We start from the raw sequence: 15,359 nt of genomic DNA on the forward strand, positions 1-15,359 counted from the left end.
CAAAACAATTAACAGGATTGACCGCAAGGTGGTTTAAAAATACCAAAAATAATTTGACTTTTTCCAACTCACAGAGGGTGTAGGGATTTTTATAATATGATTTCAAACTGTTAATCAGATACAAAACTGCAGTTCAGAATTAAACTGTAGTCCTGTATGGAGAAAGATGGTTATATCAACGACAAGGTTTATATTTAGTGAACAAAAGTTGCTTTCATTTTAAGAATATGTTACTATATAGTCTCTAGCTGAACATCCATTTGTACATAATAAATTTGCAAAAAATAAATTGAATTGGGTCACTACAAAGGCAGTAGGGACTTATGGGGGGGATAAGTAACATATTGTATGTTTCACATCAAAGTCACCAGTTAAAATCCAGTCTAGACAGGTAGTAACTGAACAACATTGCCAACTGTTTCTGGTCATGTGAAGTCAGACTGTAGAATTAGTCCATTACATGTAAAAACATCTCAGGAAACTGAATCACTGTTTGCAACATAGAAGCCATACATGCAATGGACCATGCAGACAAAACTCTCCCCTTCTCTCTGCCAAAGGCAGTCCTTCCAGATTAGTAGGGATGCATGTTTGCAGGGGGCGATGCACTGCTGTAACCAGTGTTATTTGTAGTTTGTTTGTCAATGTTTTCAACTTCTGGGTACTCATCATTTGGGCCGTGTTATGTCAGCATATCTTTTTCCTTAAGTCCCAGTGGAATCAATATTATAACCAACTAATGAGGTAAAGTTAGCTGATGTTGGAACTATAGTTCTGTAATTTAGGGAAGCCAGTTCTCCGAAGCTGGACAGCTGGACGAGCACATAAGGCAAGTTACTTCTCTCTTCATTTCTTCATCTTTGATAGCAAATCCAGTGGCCACATTTCCCTTGCCTCTATGTACATTCAAGACTGGTTCATCCAGAGCACAACAGTTGAAACTCCTGATGCATATTGCTAAAAGTCTGCAACAGGGATGAAGAGGTGGTTTCACACAGCTCCCTCTTACAAGACCTAGGGAACATGACCTGTACATAGTGAGTTCAGATAGCTGAGGTGAGGGGAAGCTCTCTCTTCAGTTTTCTTTTGTCAACGTGAAATTGATGTACCTCATTCAGCCACATCCAACTATTTCAATCTGTAGGATTAACACGGTGTCACAGGTAGCAGACAAACAACAAATAATCTTTAAAACAGGATAGAAAAATGTCAAGAGAAGTTCACTTGTTGGAAGGGCAGTAAAAGAGATGAGTGGGCACACTGAGAGACCAATGGTTCAAGTAACTTTAGATATCTTCAACTTACAAATCAAGGTTCAGGCATAAAGCTTTTCACAGACAAAGGTCTCATTCCTTGCTGTATTTTCCAGAACGTTAGCAGTTTGTTTATAAAAAGCAATGATGCTATTAGTTACAAATCTTTAACAGAATGACTGCAAAATCTTTACATTATCTTATCCAAGGACAGGTTATCACTGTAAAGAAAGATCTTGAAATCTCCAGGAGGTATACAGTGGGGGAAGGGTAGCGAAAAAATTAATAGCTAGATTGATTTCCTAGACAGCTAATTAGATTTGTGCACCTACGCATTCTGTAATAGAAAAGAACAAACACATTAATGTTATTGTTTAATCACTTGAGTTCTGGTTAGAGTTGTGAGTTGCACTAGTATTTTATGTTATTTTAATAGATATCTCTTGTCCCATATCTCTATAAGGATATTCCTGCTTAATTCAATTCTCTTTTGGTTACGTGTTTAGATCAAACCACTTTAGGATCTATAGTCAAGACCACTCACACAGTCATAATAAAGTCTTTTTTTTATTCTCTTGAAACTCATAACACAAGACAGTATTAATTGAGCTAAATTATTTCTTTATTAGGAAAGCACCAACACCACATTCTTCAAAATTACTGGAATTTTATTTGCCTCAGGCTTATGACTTGCAACCAAAGACATTGTGCAAAGAAAGCAAAGATTAAGTACACTTTAGGGAAAAGGTGATAATCCACATTGGTAACATAGAAGATCAGTCTGATGAAAGAAGCCATCCATTACACTATATAGATTGCAATATTCAATAGCATTTTTCAACCCAACTTTTTAAAATCAAGAGGAAAAAAATTAAGCAAAGTTTACAGTAGACATAAATTTGATATCATTTGAAAAGCATTTTTTTCTGAAGATCATCAAGCATAAAGTGGAAAAATGTGTATGGGACAGGGTGGGGTGGAGGCTAACTACTGTACATTTATAAGCTATTAAACAAAGTTGCATATATGTACCACAGTGTAAAAAACAATACAGAACAAATAAAAACTTTGAAAATTGCCTGATGAAAAATAAAATAACCAGCGGCTTTTAATGGCTTCTCCTGGTTATCAATGCTACAAAAGACATTTTTTGTCTTTCTGATGCCATTCAAAAACATCTCATCAAATGATAAAACCAGGCACAATCAAACCATTAACCAAGCTAAACCCAACCCATAGAAATATACTATCAACCCACATTTTTCCATCAAAAGCTTTTTTTTTTTTTTTTTTTAAATTTTTTGGGCCCTTTTGGGCCAAATATTTTTAAAATTAATTTTTTTTCTTTTTTACACCATGATATCATATGCTTGTCTGGCACTATCCTAAAGCTAGTTTATAGAGGATGAGAATACAGAAACAACCCAATTTCTATCGACAAAATGAATTTACTGGGTGTAAAATGAGAGAAGGAAGAGGGGAAGGGGTTCAGTTCTGCCAAGAAAATAAACCCTATGGATCACTCATCATCACTTCCACTTGCTTCCGACTGGTCCTAGAGGTAAGAGACACAAAAAAAGGTCAGCTATTCTTTGCCAGCTATTCTTTGAATTTTTGTTTAAAAAGTTAAATTGAGAAATCAAAGTTGCTTTAGGAAAAGTACTACACTATTTATACTTCTGCTTCATGACATTTTATGCTTATTCTTGTGAGCCTCTTTAGAGAAGGAAGAGAAAAGCACAGTGGCAGGAAACATTATTCCCTGCCTGCCCAAACATCTTGTTAAAAATGATGGAAAAAATTGCGTAGTCTTTTTTCACACATAAAACATTGACAGTAAATTCAGACTACTTAATATTTGGGATGGGATGAAACAGGATGGGAAGGTGTGAAGATGAAAGTGAGCAAATCTCATATCTCATTCTTGAATATTAAAAGGCCAAAGGAAAATATGAACGTTGGGGGAAAAAAAAGCCCAACGCTGCCTGTTACAGGCATTTTCGTTCCTCTACTACTAATGGCTATGTCCAAAGCTTGATTAAAGGAAAGTTTGGAATGGAAAATGCCTTTTAAAAAATGTATTCCTGACTTGTATCTGTTAGAGTCATTCCAGGAACCCCTCTTCTTTGCAAGATTCACAACAAAGTTCTTCCTTCTATTTGGGGATTTGTATAAAAGTAAGTTATTTATATTATATATATATTTTAAGTCTTTTTAGACTTCTGCCAGATCCTTCTTAAAAGCAAAGTTTGATGCATCAAACCCCCCCACAAGAAGATCAACATAGAGTTTTAAGTTTTGCTTTGTGTCTCCACGCAGAAAGAAGTGAAAGTTGTGATTATGAGTAGAATGGGGAAGCGAAGAAATAGTTGCAACCATTTCCATTGCTTCAGTGAATAAAACTTACATTTTCATCTTGATCCTCATCACTGTCATCATCACTCACGACAGGCTTTGCTTTTACCCGGCTTTGCCGCTTCTTGCCTTTCCCTTTGTCTCGGATTTTTTCATCCTTCTTATTCAGCTTGATTTTGACTTTCACGGATTTTGCTGCAAAAAAGTGCAAAAGTTGAGATGAAATTGACAGCTGTGATTATTTATTTTCTTCTATCCTGGACATAAGGAAGAACTTCTTTACTGTCCGAGCCCCCAAGGCCTGGAACAGACTGCCGCCAGAAGTGGTACAAGCAGCTACTCTGGACTCCTTTAAGAGTCAATTGGATGTTTATCTCATTGGGATCCTGTGACCCCAGCTGACTTTCTGTCCCTGGGGCAGGGGGCTGGACTCTATGATCTTCCGAGGTCCCTTCCAGCCCTAATGTCTATGAAATCTATGAAACTGGGGTGCAGGGAGAGATGGGGGGAGAAACTGGTTGTCAGCCACCATATCTCAACTTCTTAACATAGTCTCTGTATTCAGGCACAATCTCCTTTTGTAACAATCTGAAAAGATCCCCCCCTCTCCTTCTTATGGTGATTTTGGAACAATTACGTGGAGATACTTGCTTGTACTCATATTTTCCAAGACAGTTTAATAAAAATTACTGATTGAGCTATCAAGAAAATCTTTGAGTTGATTAGCTTAATCCTTGCTGTGCAAATTAGAATGAGTGGTTGCCTGCGGGCAGTATTTGGTGCTGGGATTTCACTCTGAGAACCTGTATACAACAGAATGCATCATGAAAACACTTTTTCTATGGTCTGTGGATAGAAAAGGTCTATCTTTAGTAGCAACAGGCAACAAAGGGTTGTAAATTATATAAACACCACAAAGGTTAAATGCCAAACTTCAGGGATCTGGGTTTCTCAGTAGAGCAGGGGTCAACAACAAGTTTCTGGATCTGCCCCATGCGGTTGTGCCTTTGGTGGCATTCATCGGTGGGGGGCTCTCCTTGTGCCACACTGCAGTCAGCCATCTGGGCCTCCACTGGAGGGGAAGCTCTGCCCCTGCCTTGCCAAATCAGGCAGCACCAGTTCCTGTGGATAGGAAAAGTGGTGGGAGAAGCCATGCCCTAGTGCCTGCCTACCTCCAAACCAAGCTGGGTCATTCTGAACCCCCTGCAGCAAAAAGTTGCAGAAGAGCACTAGAGTCTGATTCCAAAATATAGTTTCCAAAGTAACACCTGAAGTTGTATGGCATCTTATATCTTGGGAAGACACAATTTGCTTCTCATACCTGGAGAGTGACTTAGGGCAAGGTACTTTGGGTAGTATATACCAGTCATGCTCTCTGACTGAGAGCTTAGACTCTGTCCTTGGCAGACACAGTATACTAGTGGGCAGAAGTGTTCAGGTTTCAAAAAGGACGACTGTGGACAGAGGGAAAGAATACTTTCTTTTCTGTAATATCATGCCCCGAAGTCTGCAGGACTCCAGGCCTGGTTTAATGGCGACTGTGTGCAACTGCTGGGGAGTTTATGTTGGAAGAAGTCTCTGGAGGGCCTGGGAAATTGGGATACAGTACCTAGGAAGGGTTGCAAGGGTAACATTGGCTTTATTTCTGGACATCAGAGGATAGTAGTGGCTGAACATTATGGCTGGTTCTGTGGGGAGGCAGGGATCTGGCAGTTTAAAATTAAAACTGTAAGACATATTTTCTACCAATGCCAATAATTAATCACCAAGAGAGTCATCCCAAGGAGGTGGAGTATCTCTTCTTTAAAGACATACTCTAGCTCAACTAAGTCACTAAGTCTAATTCACCTGGAATACTGTATCCAGTTTTTGTTCCCACACTTCAAAATGGATGTGGAAAATATGGAAAGAATCCAGTTCAGAACAACAGAAAAGTTTAGGGGCCTGAGAGACGAGGCTTATGAGGAAAGGCTGAAAAAATAGAGTTATTCAGTTTGAAGATGAGAAGACTGAGGGGAGAAATAATCTTCAAATACCCAAAGGGCTATTACAAACTACCTAGAAAAATTTGAGGAATCTCTGACTGCCTATATATGTGCTCGTTCACGTTCTAATTAATCGAGTTTGCTCTGTGTTCTAATTAGGATGCTCCAGCATCGCCACACCATTAGATGTATGAAGTCCCCATGCCTTTTGAAATGGCTCTGGGGGCACTTTATTTAAACCACATTGAATGAGGTGTCCCACAACCATTTCTAAATGCTCAGGGGCTTACTACATGGGATGGTGAGGCATTTTAATTAGAGCAACTTTCCAGGAACTGCTTTAATTAAAATGCCCCCCCTTGCACATGTATAGGCAGCCTCCATCTTTGGAAGTTTTCAAGAGCAGTTTAGACAGACACTTGGCTGTTAGGGTTAATCCTGCCTTGAGCAGAGGGCTGGACTAGATGGCCATGTGACCTATAATCCTAAATGATACAGGGTTTGATGCCTAATGCACTGACTGACATTCTCTGTTACACAAGTGATCATGCTGGATGATCATGACCTTTTCTTTCTTTATTATTTACAATTATCTTCTGTAAAAAAACTGGTTACTGCTAAAATTGTATGGTAAAGTGAGCAGAGTTGTTACTAGAGGATAAGTCTTGTCACTTGGAAGTCATCTGAAGATACTTCCTTTGAAAGATTCAATTCTGTTCTGGGTCTTCCAAAAGAAGGCCTGGCAAATCACAACACCAGGAGCTTACATTTACAATCAGTAATGAAAAGAGGAGTGCCAAAGAAATATGATAAGGTGGCTAGTTGGAGACAAGCAAGTTCACTGTATCAGCAATTCCCATTAAGGTAGATACAAAAAAAAAAGGAAAAGTTACGGGTTCAGGTTTGGAAATACTTGAAGTCTTTGGTATAGTTCAAGGAGGCAGCCAGAACAGAGCAGCCAAGAGTAAGTCAGGATTCGGAGTACAAATATAGCAAATTTGATAACAAACTGCTTCTACTAAATCATCAGAAGACCGGAGCGGAAAAACTGAGAGGACAAACTGATTATCCAAGGAAACCTACTCGCCTCTCATGTTGACTTACATTCTGACTCTGATTCATCTTCATCCTCATCTTCTTCATCATCGTTGCTTTCATCTTCGCTCTCATCCTCTTTGGCAATCTTCTGCCGTGCACTCTTGAACACAGATTGGAGAACAATGGAATCCTCATAGATCTGGATCATGAAAGCAAATCTATGTCAGAACTGCAAATCAAGCTCCATCAAAAATTCACAGCATGGAACACTATTTTCTATGGAGCCCCACAGAGTATATGGCCTTTTTTCATTACAAGTAACAACCCTTGTTGCATGAATTTTACAAGAAATGCCAACATTAATTTTTCATGCTCTAAATGAAGAAACCTACTGACAATGTGCCACAAGTGTAACTCTTATTATATTATTACTTTAAAAAATGAAATAACATAGAAAAACCCCTCCTAGAATGCAATGGTTTTTCTTAATATATAATTTTCATTACCAACATAATGTAGTATATTTCCATTAGATCATAACTATCTTGGGAAAGCATTCAGAATGAGTCTTCAGTAGTAAGTTCCCTAATTAAAATCTGGATTATAGTCTCACAATATATTTAATAGTGACAAATGTACTACTCCAGTGCTAATTACCTTTAATTGTTAAGAAGTCCAAGCTGGCTAATAAAAAAAATCTATGCCAAGCAGCTTACTCCTTCGTAGTAGATATAAAAAGAGTTTAAAAAAAAGTCCATGCTCATTCATAAAAGCTTTTCCTATTAACATTTCTCAGACTGCTAAGTATCTTTTGCTGAAGAGCATCTTTGAAAGAAAGGATTGTGTCTTGCAAGTAATATAATATTTTTAGATTACAGCAACAGAAATACCAATCTAAAAGACTTGTAGAAGAGTTGAGAATTTACTATGGTCTTCATAAATAAGCTTGTGTACACTGCTCTACAGAACTCGAAAGTGATGTTCTAGACAAGTTAAAGTACTTTTTTTTTTTAAATACAGACACTTGAATTCTTCAGTTTGCTCAAAGGCACTACAGATGCACAAATAAATTAATTCTAACTAAAGTTAACAAAAATTAACAGAAGATTATACAGTTGAAGAAATGTATTATGGAAAATACTATTAATGAATCCGAGAGCCATGGCCCTCAAAAGGGAGAGAAAGCACATGCGCATAGAACTTTTACTGTTCACGAATGGCATCATAATACAAAGGATCACCAAAGCTCCTTGAATGTTTAATGGATTCTAATACTACCCAGTGGAAACAACAGAATCTATTACACACACGAAAAAGATAAAATTTGCTTTATTTAGAAAAACACGTACTCCTTTTAGGCAAAATTCTAAATCCACAGAACTCAATAAAAAAACTTCTAGGAAGAGTTCCTAGACCATGGGATGGAAACCTACAGCCTGTGGGACCTGATCTGGCTTTCAGGGCCTTCGGATCTAATGCGTAGTGCTGTGCCTTTGGCAGCATTCAGTGGCAGGATACTTCCAAAAGCTGTGCTACAGTCAGACACCTGAGGCTGTAGTGGAGAGGGAGCTCTGCCTGTGTTGTGCCACAGGTGGGCAGCACAGGATCCAGCGGATGATGCCTTTTGCCATGCTGTACTACAAGCAGGAAGAAGTGGTGGCAGTGGCTGGGTCCTAGTGCTCACACTACTCCAAACTGAGCTGGATCATTCCAGCCCTCCTGATGAAAAACATTGCCAATGCCTATCCTAGATAAGGGCAGATGACATCTAGTCTGACTTCCTGTATAACACAACTACAGTCCCTCCCCAAATTAATTACTGTTTGGACTCATGCATCTTTCTTGTAGAAAAAAATCCAATTTTATTTTAAATATTTCTGGTGATGGAAAATCCATGGCAAGTTTTGGTAAGTTGTTCAAATGGTTAATTGCCCTTGGTGTTGAAAACTAGTAACTTCAATTTACGGTCACTAGATCTGGCTGGAGCTTGTCTGCTAGACATAAGAGTATTCTGTCACCGAAGTAATCTTCCCCATACACATCAGGTCACTTAATAACCTTCTCTTTCATTAGCTAGACTGATTGAACAGCATGAATCTCTCTTCAAAAGGCACGTTCTCCAAATTATAAATAATTCTGGTGGCAAAACCCTCCATAATATTTTTTCTTTATTGATGGACATCAGCAATGGTCACCAGTGCTAAATACATGAGTAATATACTCCCCTGACAGCTGAGATGCCTTTTTCTATGCCATAAGGATAGCATTGCACCTTTTGGCCACAGCATCACAAAATCTTCTATTCAACTGATTATCCACCATGATCCCCCAAGTCCGTTACAGAGTAACTTCTCCCAAGAACTAAATCTCTCAATTTTTGTAGGCATGGCCCACATTCACTGTTTCTAGCTATGTGACTTAAAATGCTTGCTTATGTACACCTCATTTACCTAGTGATCCAGGATGCTTTGTAACAGTGGACCAATATATTTCATTATTTACCACTCGCCCAGAGCATTGTGTGACCTGAAACTTTGTCTCTCTTTTGTGTTTCTTCCAGGTTACAGACAAAATTTGAAATGATGTTAGGTCAAGAACAGGTCCCTAGGTGATCCCACTGGAAACATAACTGCTCAATGATGATTCTCAATTTACAAGTATATCTGAAGACTTATGTCTTAGCCAATTTTAAAGTATTTAATTTGCATTGCTCTAGTTTCATAATTGCAATGTTGAATGGTTCCAAGTCAAATACCTTACAGAATTCACTCACATCAAAACCATTACGTTACCAAATACTAATCTCAAAGAAAGTTAAAACTGTTTTGACAAGTTTTAGCTTTCATAAACCCACACTGATTGACATCAATTTTATTATCCTCTTTCAATTCTTAACTAAAACAATCCTTTGTCAGCTATTTCTTTGTTTTCCTTAGGACTGCTGTCTGAATGACAGGCCTATAATTACACAGGTGGTCCTCTTTACTTCTTTAAAATATTGGCACAACATTAGCCCCTCTGGAACTTTTCAGCATGCCAAGATTTATACAGGATCAAATTAATGTTTCAGACAGCTCCTTGGCCAGCTTCTAAATTTCTCAGGTGCAAGTTGCTGCATCTTCTGATTTAAAACACTAAAACTAATTTTATTAAAGTTTACTGCTATTAAAAATCATCATCAGTTATTGGAGGGATGGGGAACATCTGATTCAGATAGGGCATTAATACATCAATTTTCCCCCCACCCCAAATGTAAAACAGAAAAAAAAATGATTGACTACTTTTGGATTTTCTACATTATTACTGACAATTCTACTGTCTTCACCCTAGTAGGAATAGTTTAGAAGCCCTTTTATTCTTACTGTTTTTCACTCTATTAGCTATTTATTTCTGCATCTTTTTTCTTCCCTTATCAATTTTCTACTATTGCTATCTTCAGATTTAAAATCTTTGCTAACAAAGATAAAACAAAAAAGTTGATATATATATAAATATCATAGAAATCAAAGTGAAGTAGGACTTGATGGGAGCTCCAGATGTCATCTAGTTTATCCCCCTGCCTGAGGCAGGATCATCCCTACTGAATCCATCCTATACATAATCTAAAGTCTTCATAAGACTACCATCACCCCTGACACAACACAAGACATAAAATCCTAATTTGCCACAAGTAAAGCATGGGAATCATGGCAGCCAACATCCTTCTTCTATAAAAGGTTGTTAATATATGTTTGGGATATTCCAGGTAGAGGGCCATGGCCCCCCTACAGAGGAAAGCAACCCCCTACAGTCTATACCAATCTGACCATGGGGTAAAATTCCTTTCTGACCACAAATATGGCAACTGGTCTGGCCTTGATTGGAGGGGAAAGACCCTCTAGCCAGGAACCTCCTGTTGTGCTCCCAGAAGTACTGGCACACCCCAGTCAAAATATCCAGTGCCTCTGAGGGAGGCTTAAAAACACCCAGACACATGAAGCAAAAACAGGGTGGGGCCAACCAGCAAAGCTCAGAAGCATGGGAAATACCCAGTGGAAGACAGGTATAGCATTCTTGACCAGTGCCTGCCCAACCTTTTCTTGAATGCCTCCTGTGATGGAGAGTCCAGAACTTCCCTAGGCAGTCTATTCCATTACCTCACTACTCTAACAATGAAGAAGTGTTTTCTGATAGCCAACCTAAGCCTACTTTGTTGCAACTTTAAGCCACTGGTTCACATCCTGGTTTCTGGAGTAAGACAGAAAAGGTATTTTCCTTCTTCTTTATTGCAGCCCTTCAAATCTTTGAAGACTGTTATCATTTCCCTTCTTAAGCACCTGTTCCACAAGCAAAACATGCTCTGCTTCTTCAATGTAGTTTTTGGATGCATCAATACAAACATTAGGTGCAAGACACAGGAGGTGATAGTGCCTCTGAACTCAGCACTGGCTAGGCCTCATCTAGTGTATTTTGTGCAGTTCTAGGTTCTACATTTTTAAAAAGACATGGAGAAGTTAGAGTCCAGAGGTGGGCAACAAGGGTGATAAAGGGCTTGGAAAGGAGGTGTCTCCTCAATTCATTTTAAGCAAGCCCTATAAGCAAGGTTGATTTTTAACCAGAACAGCATTTTTCTCTTCATAGAATCATAGAAGTAGGGTCGGAAGGGACCTTATAGATCTTCAAGTCCGACCCCCTGCCAGGGCAGGAGAAAAAACTGGACTCAAATGATCCCAGCTAGGTAGGCATCAAGCCTCCTCTTAAAGACCTCCAGGGTAAGAGCCACCACCACTTCCCTTGGAAGTTGGTTCCAGATCCTAGCCACCCTAACTGTGAAGTAGTTCTTATGGATGTCTAATCTAAACCTACTCTCCAACAACTTGTGGCTGTCATTCCTTGTTATGCCAGAGGGCGCTAGGGGAAACAAGGTCTCTCCCAAACCCTTCTGGTCCCCCCTAGTGAGTTTATTGATTGTCACCAGGTTCCCCTCAGCCTTCTCTTGTGAAGGCTGAACAGGTTCAGGTCCTGCAGTCTCTCATTGTAGGGTCTGCCCTGTAGTCCCCGGATCATGCGGGTGGCCCTCCTCTGGACCCTCTCAATGTTGTCCACATCTCTCCTGAAGTGGGGTGCACAGAACTGGACACAATACTCCAGCTGTGGCCTGACCACTGTTGCATAGAGGGGGAGGACCACTTCCTTGTCCCTGCTACAGATACACTTGTGGATGCATGACAAGGTGTGGTTAGCCCTTCCAACTGTGACCTTGCACTGTCGGCCCATGTTCATCTTGGAGTCAATAATGACTCCAAGATCCCTTTCTGCCTCCATGCTCTCAAGAAGGGAGTTTCCCATCTTATAAGTGTGCTGCTGGTTACTACTGCCCAAGTGCAGCACCCTGCACTTGTCAGTGTTGAAGTGCATCCTGTTTTTGCTAGCCTACCTCTGTAACCTATCTTCATTGTGAATTGTGGCTTTTTTGAGCATTTGTTAAAGTATTTTTTAAATATTCACCAATTATCATTCACACTTTGTGTTTAAATTATTTTTGCAAACTGATCTAGCTTATAAATATTTTCATCTTTATGAGATTAAAACCTTTGAAGCACCAGGTTCATGCATGTGGACCCAGGGCTCCCCCATGCATGATGGGGATGTGACCCTGTGCCAATAAAATGGCAAACCAGCCACAAAAATATTCCACATTTTATGTGACTGGTGTGCCATTTTATTGAATCATACATTGGCTGAACATGTGGCATGTTACAATTACCACATTAAGTGTCAAAAGTGTAATGTCTGCTAGGGCCCAGCTTGAAGTCTCTCATTTTTTCTTTATGAATTAAGGAGTGGGTCATCTTGTTCTCTTGTATGATTTGGTAGACTTTAGCAGTCACCAACTACCACCCCATATTGTGCCTTCTCTGTTAAGACACGGAGAAGACTACCTCACTTTGCTTAGGACACAGAGCCATAATCATTCAAGATCATTTGCTTTCATACTGTCAATAACTCTAAAATGGACAATACCATTTTCAACATAGGGTGCCACTTTCCACCATTCCTTCCCCTTTTTCCTACTCAGACCTTCCCCAAATCACTGACTATAACCTAGTTAACACTCCAGCCATGCAAAGTTTCCCACCAGGCTTCAGTAATGGCAACTAGGTTGAATTTACTCTCACAATACCAATTCTTTGTCTTTATTACGCAGGTTCATAGCATTGGTGTATAGGGAACTAGAGAATTCCTTCACATCATATTCTTTGGTGCTTTAATTAATTTTGTTCACAACATTTTGATTTTGTTCTAAATGAATGCTCATTTGGTTCCCCTTCTCACATACCTTTTTATTGTGAATTTAATGTACTCTTGACTAAGATAGGCAGCCTGTTCACTAGAAGATTTGCCTCTTGCTCCTTTGTAACTAAATCTCACATAGAATCCACAAAAGATATTTCAGTCTCATCTGTCCTCCAGTCAATCTGCATTGTCACCACTCATATCTGCATTTAGTTCTTCATCCTCAGTTAACTTGACTGAACACAGATTTATGCATAAGCCAAGCCCTATAACACACACCTGCCTAAAATGATAGAATTATAATCTATATAGTTGGGTTTTTTTTATAGTCTACACGGTTGAAACTCAGTGGAGATTCAGCATCATAGTCTTTAAAAACAGACTTCCATATTCCAGCAAGAAGGTAAAGAATATCTACCCAATACAATATCCATTGCAATATCCAGAGAATACATAACTTGTACCTAGCTTCAATGGCAGAGAGGGATCTGGTAGGCAAGGTTCTTTGAGTAGATGCAAGTAGATATGATTTGTCCTTAGACCAACATGGCTACAACCAAAAACCCAGAGAGGGATCATAAATTGTAAAAACTTCTTCTCGTGAAGATTCTTCCACTGAACACTCCTTCTTCCACTGGCAACAACCTATGATAGCTATCTGCTATATCATTATTTTGCATCTTCAGCTGCACTTTTCTGATTCCAAATTGATCCCAAACTCCTCACAATGACAACCATTTAGCATAATTAGTCCCGTGACTGCTCTGAGCTATTCCAGGGCCAGAACAGAACCTGGTCCCAAGATTGAGGGAACCCCAATTAGATCCATTACCTATTTTCATGCTAGCTCAGATACTGGGGATACTGGAAAAAGCTAAGAAAATGGGACTTTGTGTTACTATAACCCAGAAGAATAAACTGTTTCAACAAAAATTTTAAGCACAGTTTCTATCATTGACAACACCAAGAAGTTAGCTGGCAAAGCACTGAAGACTCTCAAATAAATAAATAAATAAATAAATAAATAAATATTAGTTTTAATAGAAACCTGCAGAGAAACTTATAATGATAGAAAACTTGACAGAAACGTATAAAATATACAAAAATGTGGTTTCAGTCAGACCTGTGATCCTTCCAAATTGAATGTCTGAGCATTGTGACACAGCAACATGACATCCTTCTCCAAGTCGCCAAGGCTCCGGTATTTATGGTTACGGATTCGCTCCTATTGAGTTATTTATGAAAGTGGGGAGAGGAGGAAGGGGGAGGTGGACAGAGAAGAGACAAGAGAGAGAAACAAAAGATAGAGTCAGTTATCATTGTGCTGTAACACAGTAAAATTCAAAGTCTCTATTAAGAATATCATCAACTTAATAGGAAGACAAAAAGACATCTGTCTTTGTTTTATAGATGAACCCATTACAGGGTACAGTCCTAAGGTACCTGACAGAAACACATAATGGCCAAATGCAGAGTAAAAGTTATGCAATTCCTGCCTGAAGTGGAAAGGACAAAGGTAAAAGAAACTGCATTTCTGTGTATAAAAGAGTTTAACTCAAGGTATCTGCAGCTCAAAAGCAGAATGGGAATGAGGTGGGAACTTGTGGGAGTGTGTCACAGGGCACTAAGGTACCTGCTCCTTTAAGAGTAGAAACTGCCTAGGGAGAGGGCACTAAGAGCCAGACAGAAACCCCACAGGTGCAGGTTGCTATGGCAACAGGCTAACAAGGGAATTAGCCTGTGCCTGCACCTGGTCAGCTGACCAGAAGGCAGTAGGGCCCTGGGCACAAACCCCAGGGCTGAGACCAGCAGGAGTTAGTTCTCTGGCAGCAGCCAGGGGAAGGAGCCTCCAGGGGAGAATTGCCCAGAGATGCTGTGGCTGCCTGATAGGGCTAATGGGGCTCCAGGAGCTCACCAAGTACCCTGGCCTGCAAGACACTTAGTGCTGGGGGAGAAGTTTGACTCTTAAAGGGACAGAGCACACACTGAACTGCTTGTGTTGTTATAGCCCAGGGGCTCACATTTTGGTTGCTGTTTACAAACTGGTGGATCGGGCTGAGGCTACTGGGGAAGGAGGAGGTCTCATTGGAGGGGCCTGCTACAGTGTGGGGACCCCAGCTCCAGGGGACACGGTGACAAAAGGGCTGCAGAGAGCCCAGCACCAGTGTGGGCACAGAGACAGGGCTGTGGAGAGCCTGGTGATGACAGGAGGCCGAGCTACAGTAAGGCCCCAGAGAGGCAATGTTTAATTACCATCTGTGAGGCTTGGGGGGCGGTAAAGGGGTGGTTTTGGAGCCATGCATCTAGCCCATAAGGCTGACAGTGTCCCATGAGGCAACCATTTTAAGCAGGACCTGAAAGGGGTCCAAGAACCCACAGGGTTCAGTAAGGTCCATCAGGACTGTGCCCAAACACAAACTCGAGGGCAGCTTCCCTGTTTATTGTAACTACT

At 40.0% G+C, this 15,359-nt stretch overlaps 1 protein-coding gene across 2 annotated transcripts in view; it reads right to left on the bottom strand.

Annotated features, from left to right (window-relative positions):
- Window positions 1–1,804: 1,804 nt before the first annotated feature.
- Window positions 1,805–15,359, bottom strand: part of SMARCA2 (SWI/SNF related, matrix associated, actin dependent regulator of chromatin, subfamily a, member 2) — a 223,346-nt gene continuing 209,791 nt past the window's right edge. Inside the window, exons 30-33 of one of the 2 annotated variants that reach the window (XM_019517644.1) lie at window positions 14,031–14,132; window positions 6,698–6,830; window positions 3,661–3,803; window positions 1,805–2,808 (exon numbers count right to left, since the gene is read on the bottom strand). In XM_019517644.1, coding sequence (XP_019373189.1) covers window positions 2,773–2,808; window positions 3,661–3,803; window positions 6,698–6,830; window positions 14,031–14,132 — 414 coding nt within the window. In that variant the 3' untranslated portion in view covers window positions 1,805–2,772. The remainder of the gene's footprint in view (window positions 2,809–3,660; window positions 3,804–6,697; window positions 6,831–14,030; window positions 14,133–15,359) is intronic. The other variant, XM_019517647.1, reaches the window with a different exon arrangement.

This window comes from Gavialis gangeticus, unplaced genomic scaffold, assembly GCF_001723915.1.
Source record: "Gavialis gangeticus isolate Ggan-Ray unplaced genomic scaffold, GavGan_comp1, whole genome shotgun sequence".
In the NCBI taxonomy this organism is placed as follows: domain Eukaryota; kingdom Metazoa; phylum Chordata; order Crocodylia; family Gavialidae; genus Gavialis; species Gavialis gangeticus.